The sequence below is a fragment of the Suncus etruscus genome, chromosome 14 (genome assembly GCF_024139225.1).
Source record: "Suncus etruscus isolate mSunEtr1 chromosome 14, mSunEtr1.pri.cur, whole genome shotgun sequence".
Taxonomy (NCBI): domain Eukaryota; kingdom Metazoa; phylum Chordata; class Mammalia; order Eulipotyphla; family Soricidae; genus Suncus; species Suncus etruscus.
The window spans coordinates 95,170,512-95,185,623 of record NC_064861.1 but is presented as its reverse complement, the minus strand read 5'-3'; the positions used below and the strand labels follow the sequence as shown (position 1 = coordinate 95,185,623).

At 43.2% G+C, this 15,112-nt stretch overlaps 2 protein-coding genes across 2 annotated transcripts; both read right to left on the bottom strand.

Moving 5' to 3' along the window:
- Positions 1 to 731: 731 nt before the first annotated feature.
- LOC126028677 (protein FRG2-like-1) lies at positions 732 to 2,266 on the bottom strand. Its single transcript, XM_049787612.1, has 4 exons — positions 2,134 to 2,266; positions 1,724 to 1,804; positions 1,536 to 1,622; positions 732 to 1,273 (listed from the first exon to the last, which is right to left on the bottom strand). Exons 1-4 carry the CDS (start codon positions 2,264 to 2,266, stop codon positions 732 to 734), a joined length of 843 nt encoding a protein of 280 aa, XP_049643569.1.
- Positions 2,267 to 7,009: 4,743 nt separating this feature from the next.
- On the bottom strand, positions 7,010 to 13,243 carry LOC126028676 (vomeronasal type-1 receptor 4-like). Its single transcript, XM_049787611.1, has 2 exons — positions 13,123 to 13,243; positions 7,010 to 7,851 (listed from the first exon to the last, which is right to left on the bottom strand). The coding sequence occupies exons 1-2, from the start codon at positions 13,241 to 13,243 to the stop codon at positions 7,010 to 7,012; spliced, it is 963 nt and encodes a 320-aa protein (XP_049643568.1).
- Between the last annotated feature and the right edge of the window lie 1,869 nt (positions 13,244 to 15,112).

The window sequence follows — 15,112 nt, the reverse complement described above, 5'->3', positions numbered from 1 at the left end:
TGCCTGCCAGAGGCTATTTCTGAGCAGATAACCAGGAGTAACCCCTGAGCATCGCCGGGTGTGGCCCCAAACCAAAAAAAAAAATCAGAAAATATATATTGTCTACCCAATATCTCGATGATATCTAGATCAATTATCCATTAAATCCATAGAATAAAAACAGAAAGACCTTATGTGCAATACAGGATGAAGGCGCCCCACAGATCCATTGCATTTCCAACATCTTGATTACATTTAAGTCACTTCAACACAAAACCAGCTCACAGTGCTTAGAGCATGATTCTGTCCTGCTGCAAAGAAGGTGATGACCAAGTCTGACAAGAGAGTGTGGTGGGCTGGTATGAGTGTGATCTTTGGGGAGAATGGGAGGGAAAAGACCCCACACATTTAGGGGAAAGAACCCCTTCACAAGTAAACAATAAAGAATCCAGATCTTATGGAATCCATAATAAAAAACAATCCGTATCACACACAAAAGAAATCTCTTTCCAGGACATACAATGGTCTGGACACCGTCACAGAAACGCAAGAGTTCTGCACAGTGTGCCAGGAAGCCAGTTCCCCTGAGTCTCTCAATTCCCTTCTCTGGGATAGGTTACCCCACTTCTCTCAATGATCACGGCTGAGTCGGCAGCACAGGCCTGTTATCTGGAAGCATCGGAGAAGTCTCAGAACTCTGTTCCCTTCCTGCAGACCTGAGTTCCTGCAGGGGTTGCTGAGTCCCTGGGCCACTATGGGGACGCATGATTTGGAACCTTATCAGCTCCAGCACCAGGCCTAGACTCTGCCGGTAGAGAAGAGGCCTCAGGCATCTGAGCAAAGCCGGGAGACTGGGGCATCATCCAGGCCTCAGCGGGGAAGACGTAGGCTGCCTGGCTGGCCATGGAGTAGAGGGCCTGCACCAAGCCAGTCAGGGGCGCCCGGAGCTGGGCCAGCAGGGCCAGTTGGTCTGGAGAGAGGGGGGCGCAGGTCTGCTGCCTCTGTGTCTCCACCAGGTCCACCTGTATGGCCCGGGACAGGCTGCGCAGGGTGGTCACCAAGCCTCGCCGAAGTCGGGGGCACTTGGAAGCCCGGGTGCTCTCGGGTTCTGGAGACCGGGGCCTCTTGCCAAGTGGGCTGCGCCAACGCCCATGGCACTGGGGCTTTCTCTGGTGCCTCCGGGAACAGGAATTCCTGTCGGCCTCCTCATTGCAGCCATTGTGAAGAGTGCCAGGGCCCCTGGGGTGACCGGCACCCGAGCTCTTCCCACTGTGATCCACCTCGGAAGGACTTCCTGCGGAAAAAGAATTCATTGGATGAGACACCCTGCACATCATGTCCTTGGGTCCTGTTCCCCAATTCAGGCTACTTTCAAGACATCCTGACCCCTCTCTCTCTCCTTCCTCCCCGACTTGGTCTCTTCACTTATTAGATAACATATCATTCCCTGCTCCCCCAAAGATCCCTGAACCCCATCATCGGCTCCCACATTCAAGAACGCCTCAAGAAGAAACCGAGGTTATGGTCTGCCCCCTGGGACCTACAGCAAGACCCACCTGGTGTGTGGGGAGAGTGGGCTCCCCGGCTCCTCTTCCTCTTCCAGTCACGGTCCTCATTGTCTTCATCAGAGCTGCTTTCTGACTCTGGGGACAAAAATAGTGTGAGTGGACCTTAAACAACCATCCCTGCCTTGGGGATGCCAGAAAACCCATCAACACCACTCCCTGGAACCCTATGCTCTTACCTGATTGGTCTGTGCTGCTGCTTCTGTCCTGGGGTTCCAATTCTGGGCACTTCTCATCCCCAGCACTCTTGGGCTCTGAGTCTGCAGAACCAGAAACAAGGTGACTGTCTGTCACACAAGTCACATGGGGCCATGCTCTGACCTGGGTCAACTAGTGGACAAGTATCCACAAAGATGTGCTGGCCACTTCAGAACAAACCAAGGGACCACTTTTCAAAACAAAACCTGAATCCTAAAAATGAGGGGCTACTTCCTGTCACCAATCTCTAAGTGAAAATCAGCCAGAAACACAAAAGTCAAGATCCCAGGTAGGACCTACCTTCCTTCCTCATCCTCACAGCCCATTTTCATCACCCCACACCCTTCTGGGTAAACCCTGCAGGAAGGCAACCAGGAAGGCAAGTTCTTACCTTTTCCTTCTCCTGCTTTCTCCTCCATCTCCAAGCCCTTTTCGGGAGAGACCTTCTCTGGGAAGGACTGCTGGGGACCAGAGGGCCCCTTGGAAGGGGAGTCCGGGTGGAGCTCTTCCTTTTCTACTTCCATCCTGAAGCCAAGCAAAGTCCTGGCTCAGCCAAGTCCCAGGTTCTGGAGCCACCAGCCAGGCGATGTGCTCTCAGCCAGGTCCAGAGCAGAAGTGAAGCATGTTGAGAGGGAGACCACTTTTATACACCCAAAGGTGGGCGGAGCTGTCTCCTATTGGCAGAAAGTGTTTAGACTTCTGACCAGTCATCATTGCCTGTGCCTCACTTTCAACTGGACCAGTATCTGGGGTCAAATCTTGCTCATTAGCCTAGGTTCCTAACCCTCCTTGTATTGCCTTTCCAGGCAGGGCCCTAGGCCTCACACCATCACTATGGGAGTTAGGAATTCCCCTATGAAGTTTGGGTGCAATAGAAATATCGGGTTCATCTTACCAACTAGATGTGAGTTCAAATATGGGGTTTGTTCATAACTCATAACTGAATATTGCCTATAACTTTGTGAAAATAATAAATACATGAATGGGTAATATAGTCCACTGCCATCATGAGGCTTTAAGGTTTTTTCTTTTTCTTTTTTGTTTTGGGGTCATGCCCAGCTGTATGCAAGACTCTAGACCATCTGTCTGTCCAGTGATCTCTACTTGCTTCATATCTGATGTGTAACCTTGATACCAACTTCATGCCTAGAATATCTGGGTCCAATAGATGGACAGACCACTGAGCATTCCAAAAGACTAATCCACAGCCTTTCCAGTGGAACTTAATGGGGAAGTGTGTTGGGGCTGATGGAAATGCCTCTTCACACAAAAAGAAAATAAAATCCACGTGTACTTGGTGACCAGGTCCAGCTCTCCCAGTGGTGGCTTGAGTGTGACAGTAAGACATACGCTTGTCTCCCCCCACTATTCCGTCCCAGACTAAACCAACATGAAATAATTTCCAAACATATTGTAATGATGTAATACTTCATGTTGTAATGAAGTAAAAGACCTTCATCAATTAAGTAGAAAATCATGAAAATTCTGTGAGACAAATTGTATGCGTGTTTCCTTGGTAAATTTCTAATATACTATCTGGATGCTGGAAATAAAATAATGAAAAACACGATCTGCTCTTTCTCTCTATCTCTATCTCTCTCATTATGTCTAGGTTAATAAAAAATGAAACTGCTGAAGCCAAAATGATCTACAGCAGGAAGGCCATTTTCATGCATGTGGCTGACATAGGTTCATCACCCCCATGTGTTTCCCTGAGCCTCTCACAAATGATCCCTGAGTGCAAAGACAGAAGTTAACCCTGAGCACAACTGGGCATCTCTCCCTTGACCCCACCAAAAAAGTAAGATTCCCCAGTCAGGCGTTTTATGGTGAGTTCCTTCAGTTTCAGCTTACTTGAGTCCATTCTTATCCATTGGCCTTAAAGGACAACTCAGTTGTTATGTTCTGTTTTTTTTTTTTTTTTCCCACCCTGGATTCCTTGAATTCTTACTTTGAAGTAATTCCTTTTAAAATAATCAGCCTGCCAGACCATTAACCATGAGTGAGACTCATTGTTAGGTTGATCTTTGCTTTGCCTGAGACAAGGTCCTCATCTCTGGTTCCAGGTAGTTGGTTTTAGGATCAACTTCAAGAGTTGACTCCTAAAATGGTCTAAGGACTGGAGGGACATTTTGGGCTGAGGTATTTGCCATGCACACAGCTGACCCAAATTAACACCATCTGTGGTTCCTGGAATTAGCCCCAAACATTGAAGGTGTAACCCAAAATAAAAACAAACACCTGTTAAATTCCCTGAATATATAGAGACCAAGTAGCCCACTTCTGATGAAGAGACCAACTTATACTAATTCTTTATTCTGTTTCTATCTATTTAATTCAATGGAATAAAAAATCTCTAAGTCTTTATATATGTTGTTTCCACTAACATGCAAAAATGTACTAATTTGAGCTGAAGTCATACTATGATAGTTCAAGTTCTTCCCTTGTGTGTAGGTAACATGGATTTGTTCAGATGGTCTGAGTCCCACCAAGAGTTATCTCTGAGTCCAGAGTGATGCCTGAGGAATTCTGGGGAGCCCCATTCTCCCAAAAAAGTTATAAAAATTAGTTAATGCTTACAGGCTTTGAAGAGCAAACTTTCATCAGGTCATATTTCACATGTTAGCATGTATTTTATTTCAGATTTTTTGGTTCCTTTCACTAAAAGGCACACAAGGTAAGAGCCATTTTGAAGGACTGGAAAAATAGCACAGCAGATTGGGCGCTTGACTTGCACACGGTCAACCTCTGTTCCATCACCAGCACCTCATATTGTTCTCTCAGCCCTGCCAGGAGGAATTCTTGAGTGCACAACCCTGTGTGTCGCTGGAACTAAACAAAAAGAAAAAAAATAACTCAAGTAGGTCTGAAATGTAACCAGAACTTCATAGCTAGTATCAATTATTCAGTCTAGCAGGGAGCATTTCCTCACATGCAGAGTACCACCAGGAGTGACCCCTGAGACCAGAGTAAGCCCTGAGCAACACTGGGGTGCCCCATTCTAAAAATATATAAAAGGTATAAAATTAGTAAATGCTTACAGGCTTCTCCAAATGGTCATATATTGCATTTTGGCATGCCTCTTATTTTATATTTTGGGGTCACTTGCACTAAAAATTACATAAGAGAAGACTCAGGTTGAGAGACTGGAAAATGAGTACAGTAGATTGGGCATTTGACTTCGTCAAGGCTAACCCATGTTCCATCCTGGCACGTCATAATGTTCTCCAAGCCCTGGCAGGAGTAATTTCAGAGTCAGTAGTCAGGAGCAAGCCCTGAGCATGATCTGGTATAACCAAAACCAAAACAAAAACGAAAAGTGTGTCCATATGGTTCCCCAAGTCAGGAGCAATTTCTGAGCGCATAGCCAGGAGTAACCCCTGAGCATCACAGATGTGGCCAAAAACCAAAAACCAAAACGCAAAAAGAAAAAAAGAAAGAAAAACTTAAAGAAAAAAAGGATAAAACTCAGATAGGTCTAATGTGTGAGCACAATTTCTGAGTTAGAACCTTTGAATATATGCATCAGCCACATTTCCTGGTGTGTGTGTGTGTGTGTGTGTGTGTGTGTGTGTGTGTGTGTGTGTGTGTGTGTCTGTCTGTCTGTCTGTCTGTCTGTCTGTCTGTCTGTCTGTCTGTGTCTGTATCTGGAAAGAGAGCAAACTAGCAGTGCTCAAGAGCTACACCTGGCCCAAGGCTCGATCACTCCCTACAGTGCTCGAGTGTCTGTGAGGTGTTGAGAATTGCATTAAATCTCCAGCAGGCAAAGCCTGTGCTCAGCTCTTTGAGTCATTTCCCCAGCCTGGTTCCTAGTTCTTAATCTCCAACCTCACCACATCCTGGACAGCAACATCTTCAAAGGTCAGTTTACCCCTGAAGCACCAGCCACGGGGAAACTGAGTGAATCCATCTGCAGGAAGAGCCTGAGCATGGAACTCAGCCAAGAGCACTGTCCTTGCACATATGAAGTCCTGCATTTCATTCCAGGCTCCATGAAGGAAACATAAAACCAGCAAAACAGGGGCCAAAGTGATAGTACAGTGGGGAGAGTGTTTGCCTTGCATGGGTTTAATCTGGGTTCCATCCATATGGCATCCTACATGGTCCCCTGAGCCTGCCAGGAGTATTTTCTGAGCACAAAGCCTTGAGTAACCCCTGAGCGCCACCAGGTGTAGACCAAACACAATACAACAAAAAACAGACAATCTACTCTCATTCTTTAACTTTGTCATGGTAGTTGTTAGTGTAGTTATTTCTCTAACTGCACTCACCACTCTTTGTGGTAAACTTCATATGGTGAGCAGGTCCTTCCAGTCCTCATCTCTATTGTCTCTATGCATTATTACAATAATGACTTTAGAATGCCTGTCTCAAATACAGGCAGGGGGTGGGGGAAAAAGAATAATGGGGGCTCTGGTGGTAGAATGCCATCTAGTTCAACCTTTATGGAAAGCAATATGGAGATTCCTCCAAAAACTGAAAATTGAGCTCCCATATTATCCAGCTATACCACTCCTAGGAATACATCCTAGGAACACAAAAATACAATACAAAAATCCCTTCCTTACACCTATATTCATTGCAGCACTATTTACCATAGCAAGACTCTGGAAACAACCAAGATGCCCTTCAACAGATGAATAGCTAAAGAAATTGTGGTACATATACACAGTGAAGTATTATGTAGCCGTCAGGAGAGATGAAGTCATAAAATTTTCCTATACATGAATGTACATGGAATCTATTATGCTGAGTGAAATAAGTCAGAGAGAGAGAAAAACGCAGAATGGTCTCACTCATCTATGGGTTTTAAGAAAAATGAAAGACATTCTTGCAATAATTTTCAGAGACAAAAGAGAGGAGGGCTGGAAGTTACAGCGCACTTCATGAACCTCACCACAAAGAGTAATGAATTTAGTTAGGGAAATAACTACATTGAGAACTATCCTAACAATAAGAATGTATGAGGAAAATAGAAAACCTGTCTAGAGTACAGGCGGGGTCGGGGTGGGGAGGAGGGATACTTGGGACATTGGTGGTGGGAATGTTGCATTGGTGATGGGGGGTGTCCTCTTATATGACTGAAACCCAACCACAATTAAACAAGGAGTTTAAATAAAATATTATTTAAAAATAATGTATTTGACTCATTAAAAAAGAAATAAATTCTGTTCTTTTGGCTGTAGTTTAACTATATTAGTTACCAATGCTTTATACTAAGAGGTAGATGAGTACATAAGCTTCCCTTAGTGAAAAAAAGAGGTAGCTTACAGCTTCATGGCAATAGGAAAAGGGTGTGTGTTCTGCCTCTGGTCACAGCAGAGCCAAAAGGCACTGTGGTGATGATGACGCATGAGCACAAAGGGGCAAACAATGGGGAAACAAGCAGCCAACAGCGCTGACACCTTCACCATGACCCAGCTGGGATTGGGGGAAAGGCCGAGATAGACTTGAAAGATGGAGGAGAGGGCGTAGAGGGACAAAAAAGTGCTCAAAAGTACCAGGATGGTGTGGGTAGCTCTAGTCTCTGGGGACTCTCTTGGGGTGACACGGTTTCTGTGGAGGTGTTGCACCTGATGCTTGTGCCTGTAGAGCATGGAGATGATGGAGCCACTGGCCCAGACCGTGATGCTCAAAGACAAAAGGTCAGGAAATGATAACGATATGGTGATTACATGGGGTGATAGTTCATGCTGAATATAGACAAAACAATATCCCAGCTCTCTTTGCCTTGTGATGTTTTTGTTGCTCGATACACCAGTTAGATTCAAGGTGATCCGAAGATTCACCAATAGATTCAGCATCCAGTTCAGGATCAGGGAGGAGTTGAGGTACTTGGGTGCTCTCTCCTTGAGCTCTGCCCAGCGCGAGGTCCAGGACCTGAGGGTGATCATCTGGAAGACACTCAGGAGGCAGATACATCCCGTGGACACCCCTCTGCTCACTTTGTATAGGCATAAAAACAGTTTGCACCCAGTATCATCCAGGAAATCTTTCACCCCCAAACTCTCAATGGTCTGGGTGACCCCTTTGGAGAGAATCACCAAAGAGTTGGCGATAGTCAGGTGTCTGAGGATCAAGTCTATGGGCCTCAACCTACCCCCAGAGACTGAAAGGGAAAGATAATGGAAAAGCAGAGAGAAGTTCCCCAAAATCCCCATGAACACCTGAATCATAAACATCATTCCTATTACCCAGGAGGCAGACACCATTCTTCTGAGTTCCAGGTGGATATTGTTCTCTTTTTAAGAAGAGATTTCTGCTGGAATAAAAAGAAGAATTACATTTGTTACAGACAGTGACTCATTAATATCCAAGAACTCTGAGTAATCTCATGATCCTAACATTTATTTCTCTTAATCTGTGACCATATAGCCTTAAAAATGTTTGTATGGGAGCTTGTGGGAATGCTGTCTGGTTCAACCCCTAAGGAAAATAGGAATGAGGGTTTTCTGCTCTGTAAACTCAGCATCATGCTGCCATATAAACCAGCTATTCCAGTTTTGGGTATCTATCCCCAGAACAGAAAATCACTCATCCAAAAGACATGTGCAACACTCAGGATAATGGCTAAGAGTTGGAATCAACAGTGATGTCCAAGAGCAGATGAGTATATTATGAATATGTGGTACAGACATACAATGGATTAGTACTTTGCTGTAAGGAATAAATACAATCATGCAATATAGATGTACTTGGATAATATTACATTAAATAAAATATCCAGAAGAAGGATAAATAAAGGATGATATCACTTATATATACTATTTAGAATAACTGCATGAGGAATGCAATGGATTAAATAAGTGTTGTCTAAAACACTCTTGACCTCAGAGTATAGTGAGAAGGAAAAATATTGAGTGGAGGAGGAGAAAGACAGATGTTAAGTAATAGGGGACAGGCGCTGAAGGAACTCAGGTGCATTGGTGGTATTAAAATCGACTAAACTAGACAGTTGTCATGTTCAAATTTAACAAACTCCATAGATTCACTCTTTTCTCAAATGAGATATAAACCAAGCCAAGAAATATTATGGCTATACCAGCTCATGCAGCACCAAGCTGACCTTCTTGGAAGGATAGGATAGGCCACACCCCCACCATGCCAAAGCCAGAGTTACTGCCTCCATCACCCAGAATCACCATTTCCCAATGGCTCTGCCTCATCATCGACCACCTATGATTCCCTGTGGGGACGCCGATCTGACCATACTTCAAGTTCACTGGGTGTTGAGCCAAAACTTTTTTTTGAAGTAAGTACTGGAACCCTCTCCCATATCTCCCATCTTTTTTTTTTTGGTTTAAACAATGAATTATTTATTAGCTTTCAAAGAAATAAAGTCCCAAATATACAAATAATTGATTTGGAAAGAGACTTATTTCTTGGGATAAGGTATTTAGGAGAACTAGTTGCTGATTTATTTATTTTTTAATATAATTTTTATTTTGATTATAGTGGCTTACATATTGTTGACAATAATATTTTAGGTACATATTTACATAAAATCAGGGGGGATTTCCATCACCCATTTGTCCTCCCTACACCTCCGTTTTTGTCCTACCTCCCATATGCTCTTTCCTCACCCCCAGGGCTGCCAGAATATGTGGTCCCCTCTGTACCTAGCCTACTACTTAGTAATCTTGCACCTGTTTGGTCCTGGTGCCTCCCTTATTTCCCCCTCTAACTGGGGGCAGGACTAGCTAGTTCAAGTTACGTGGTTTTGTTTGAAGAAGAGAAAAGTAATAAACTGGGGTAAAAGTCTAATACGCCGAAAATAAGTGAAATTCTTCTAGAGGCGCTCATCATCGGTTTGAGAGATGAAGGAGAAAAAGAAGGTGAAACACTCCACCAGTACAAAAAGAAGTGTCAAATATCCAGTGAGGACTCCAACCATAACGCATATCTCCCATCTTATGGGAAACCTGGCAGCTGCAACCTTCCCTAGAAATAGTCACCAAGTTTGAACCAGCCCTTCTTTCATGATGCCCTGCAGCAGAGTATATGTACTTAAAATGTGTAGTATAGTAGCTTTAAATTTCTGGACAACATTATATTTCATGCTGTCATCCCTAAAGGAACTCCCAATTTAACAGACTGGGAAGATAACAAGATATGGACAAATTACTAAAATTAGACATGTAACTAAAACTTCCGACATTGTCTTAATGATGTCATTGGTGATTCAATAATTTTCACAATAAGCTTGCTACTATACTTTTTCTTTTTTTAATATTAACTAATATTAATATTTTGATTAATTTATGTCAACTATGTGATGCATTTTCTTTAAATTAATGAAAGAGAAAAAAAGATAAAAAAGAAAAAAGAACTAAACTAAATATGCCAGCCACAGAGTCAACAACAATGAAATCATGGGACCCAAACATTAACAATGAAAGTGAAAAGGGTACCTGTTATGATGGGGCAGAGGTGGTAGGATGAAAAGGATTCTGGCAACATTAATGGAGAAAAGTTGGCACTGGTTGTGGGATTGGTGCTGAAACACTGCACATCTAAAACTCAACAATGAATAATATTGCAGATGGCAATGCTGTCAAAGGAAAATATAATAGAAATAAATAAAGGTTCTTACATCAAGATGGAGCAATAGTACAGCAGGTAGGACATTTCCCTTCCACACAACAACTCAGGCTGATTCCTGTACCCCATGTGGTCTCACAAACCCACCAGGAGTGATTTCTGAAAACAGGCTCAGAAGTAATCCCTCAGCATTGCTAGGTGTAGTTCCAAAAATGTGTTTACCTCTATTAGACACGAGTAAATTTGCATAGGATAATAAATAGACGTACAATCACTAGTGATTTGTCACAGTGCATACAGAGCTGAGGAAAGTTCTGAGTGTTTACCAGAAAGTGCTATTTTTTGAGCTGCTGCACTAATTAGAACACTAACAAGAATGATGCATTTGGTTATTTCGTTTTGTATTAAGACACTGAAACATGATCATTGGAGTTTGGGCCATTCACTAAGGAATGCTGGCACCGGCTTCTGTGTAACACTCATTGTAGGTATCAAGAGTCAAGTTCCAGAACAAAAACTTGAGCTCATTTCAGCAACGGGCCAAAGGCACCTTCTCAAACCAATGTGCTATGACTGCCTGGCAGGAGGTAGGAAGGACGCCCGCATTCACTGTCTAATTAAGTTGTTAGGTCACAGCTTATTTTACCCAAAACAAATTTCATTCCTGTTTTTTTTTTTTTTCTGTATGTTTGTTTGCTACTTGGACTTACCCCCAAAACAGAGATGGTCTTATTTGTAAATCTTGGTTGGACAGGCTCAAGATAACTTGAGCTGTTCATAGTGACCCACCAAGGGGAGGTCTGTGTACTTCATAAAAACATCCATTCTGGCATGCAGCTTGCTGGAGATAAGTGGAAGAGGGCCAGACTATATGTGTTTCACCCTCATCCTGGTCTGGATTATTTCATGCATGATGCTGATTCAAACTCTTCACCTGGGATTGGAGATATATTACATGGGGTGATTTTACAATAATATGGTGTTATGTGGTCAATATAATATCCCACCCTGAAGTCCGGGTACTTGACTATTACTCAAAGTATTTATATAAAGTAAATTAATCTTTCTCACAAGAAACTTGCCTATTTTTAGAAGTTGAAATATTTTCCAGGAGTCAAGATTGGTGAAGTCTATATATCAATTATTTGGTACAAATTATTAATGCAAAGACAAGCCTGTTGAACTTGGGATAGATCTAAAAATATTTTAATATCTTTATTTAAACACCATGCTTACAAACATGGATGTAAAATATTAAAGCCAGAAGCTGTCATATGGTGCAGATGAGTCTGACCACTTTGTCTGAAAGACACAGGTATTAGTTGCCTTGAAAGACACCGGCACTGGGGCCGGGCAGTGGCGCTAGAGGTAAGGTGCCTGCCTAGCCTGCGCTAGCCTTGGATGGACCGAGGTTCGATCCCCCGGTTTCCCATATGGTCCCCCAAGCCAGGAGTAACCCCTGAGCATCACCGGGTGTGGCCCCAAAACCAAAAAAAAAAAAAAAAAAGAAATACACCGGCACTAGTTGCCTTCTTTTCAAGTGCTTTTTCCACCTTGGGGCAAATGAGTTTGGGTGAACATCTCATCTTACTGAGCAAACCATTCAAGCTCCCAGGAGTGAGAAAATTAATGTCCTCAAGAGGTAACTAGTCCAATATTTGAGAATGCAATTTCTCTCCCATTTAAGTCATGCAGACACATGACCTCTACTATGTGCCAACACACGCAACCAGCAAGGGTCAACTTCAGCTCCTCCAGTGTGCTCAAGATTAAAGACATTTGCCCAAGCTGATAATCAGGAAATAATAGGTCCCGGGCTGATGACTAAAGACAATATATATCATTTCAATAATACTTATATAGGGCAAAAGAAACTGGAATACCTGCAAGGTAGCAGGACATTGCAGAAGCATAGCTAGGGGAAAGTAAGACAGGAGAAGATGAACATTGAAATTAAGGAATACCTCAGGAACAACACCGTGTGAATAGTTAATCTCTCCTTTGACCAGAGCTTTCTGTGAGAGAGGAGGGATGGCTAGGAGTCACACACGAAAAACTAACCACTGGTCATGGGAAAATGGCACCCCACTGAGTGCTGACCTTCCCCATCTTGGGGGCGGTGTCTATGAACCTTTTGATTGAAGGAAAATCCCTGTTTTAGTTGCTCAATAGGGCCCTGCTGGAATAGATGCTCCACAGGTTTCTGCCTGCAAGGTGGTTTGGGAACATCAGCATCACAGGGGATCCACCATACAAGGACATTCAAACACTAATAAACACTTCCTACACTTTAATACCAGTATGGATGCAGTATATGTAGCTCTCCCAACATCCTGCATACTGGACTTTGTGAAAGCTATACTAGAGGAAGATTTAGAATAGAATCCTTTAAAGTTGTAAAATCAACATTAATTTCCACTAGTTCAAATACAAAACAAACATGGTGGTCAGACCCACAGTGGCTCAACTAGCAGAGTTGATGCACTATCTAGAAGCCTCATTCAGGTCAGATTCTTTGACCTTCCTGAACTTGTACAGCTGCAGCTCTTTCGACCCCACAAGAAATGCTATGTTGACAGGATCACTTACTCAGGCTCAGATGTGTCTTCTTCCTGAAAGACTCTTCTCTCAATCTGTCACAGGAAATCCAAGACACATTTCTGCTCCCTGCACAGGGCACCTGATGTGATGCTGCCACTGCTTCTGTGTGTGACATAGAGAGGAGAGGCCCTAATATGAGCTTGGGATCCTATGATCTCACCTCCCCTCTGAGCTGTAATTGTCATTTTACCAGAGCAGCACTGACAGGGACAAAAGGCTTGGGACTAGTAATCATTACCAGAAAATAGTTGTCGGTGGCTGACGACAGTCAGGACCTTGAAGTTAGTATCTCCAAAGACTACACTTTTCATTGTAGGAGAAACTTGAATCCCTGGAGGAGATGAGGGAGATGAGCTCATCGAGAGGGACCAGGACACATTGTCAGGTTATTCTGGAACTTAGTGACTCCCAGACTCTTTCCCAGTCAGGGTTAGCCAGCAAAGATATGACCAGATCTCCTGTTTACCACTCAACCATTATAGTATCATGACACAAATAATTCTGATTTGGGTAGAGATGACCAAGACCTCCTCCAGCGGGGCAGGTCCAACTCTCTGATGAGAAGTGGAGTCGAACTGCAATAGGCAATGGTTTCGGAATGAGGCAGTTGTGGGGAAACCCACGTCTTCATTCTCCAAAAGAATGTTTCTTGAGCATCTGCTCTGTGCCCCAAGTATGAAGGTGCCTGACTCCACAGCACTGGTTGCCAAACTCACATTCAAGATGTTGTGGCAACCCAGTGAGCCAGTGAGTGTCAACTTCCACCCTTTCAGTGCATTTGGGACTGAGTACATTCCTCTCAGCTGATGACCTGACACTGGGTTCCATTCGGACAATGTTTATACAAGAGAAGAGGAACTGGGACACAGGCAGGATAGCAGGGCCAGGGACAGATCAGAATCGTAGCTTGAGGGAAGTGAGGCACCAGGGAGAAGATAAGCATAAACATTGTGGCTTAGAAAATTTTAGGGAGCAATGTAGTGAAAATAAAATGGGTTGATAGGTCATCTCTCCTTGAACTAAGAATCTCTCTGAGAGAGGAGGGTAGGATGGAGTCAAGCCTGAAAGGAACCACTAATCATGGGGATATGGTGCCCCTCTTTGTGCTGTCCTTCCCCATCTTTGAGCAGTGTCTCCACATCTTTCAAGGAGATCGCCAGGAACGGTTGCTCTATAGTGGTTCTTTTTGCCAATCAGTTTGGGAACATCCAGGGAGACTCCAACAGTTTCATTCTTTCATTCCCTAGAACTGGTTGTCTGTGTTCATCTTTCTCAGAGTGATTTAGATACTAGGATTGCCTTCCCAGAAGTAAGTTCACGAGTCCTTTCTCTAATCACAGGACATAATAAAGTGGATGAAGGGTCTGTACAGTGTGTGTATGTACATGACTGTGTAGGTGACTGTGTTTGGAATGGATGTTGGTCTGTGTTGTATATGTGTGTAGTTGTAATCTGTTTGACTCTGTATAGAAGGACTTGTATGTACTTACTTTTACAGCTCAGATTCCAAGTCTAACCCATGACCTGGAAATCGGGTAAAATGAGAGCCGGGATTTAATAGGGATTTTTTTTATTGGTACTTATAACTGTGCATCTTATTTTGCTTCTATAACTAGAAACTAATGGGCAGGAAATGTGGGGTAGAAGTGAAAACTGGTAACCATCCAGTGTTACTGATCTGAGTTACTCAGATCACCTTATTGGCAATCTGGTAAGCCCAATGAATATTTTGTACTCTGATACTTATCTGATGAGCTTGAGTTAGCTTATTTACTAGCTGTGTGTTGTCTATCATTCCTGAGAGATTGGGGACCCAATATTATTCCTGTCAAATATCCATATTTACCAATTTTTTTTGCACTGAGTTGTAGAGATTTGTCCTATGTCAATGCCCATGACTCTGTTTTGTTCATTGTTCACTCACTCAACTCCTCACTTTAGCTTATTTCTTTGTTATGCTAATAAAACAGTTCATTATGGTGCAGATTCCTGGTCTGAATATGTAGACTTGCCTGCACATAGGGGTGTTTCTGGAGGAGTTTCTTAGGCATCTGTGAACACACACATTTGCTGTTCATGTCCAATGTGCAAACTTTAAGCTTCCTAACATAGGGAGGTACCTATCAGCCACTAGAGAAGAAGGCAAGTTCTCAACTGTTGATTAAAATAATAAAGAAGTGTAACCTTTTGGTTTAGTTTGGTTTTGCCTTTTTCTTTGGTGCTGTTTG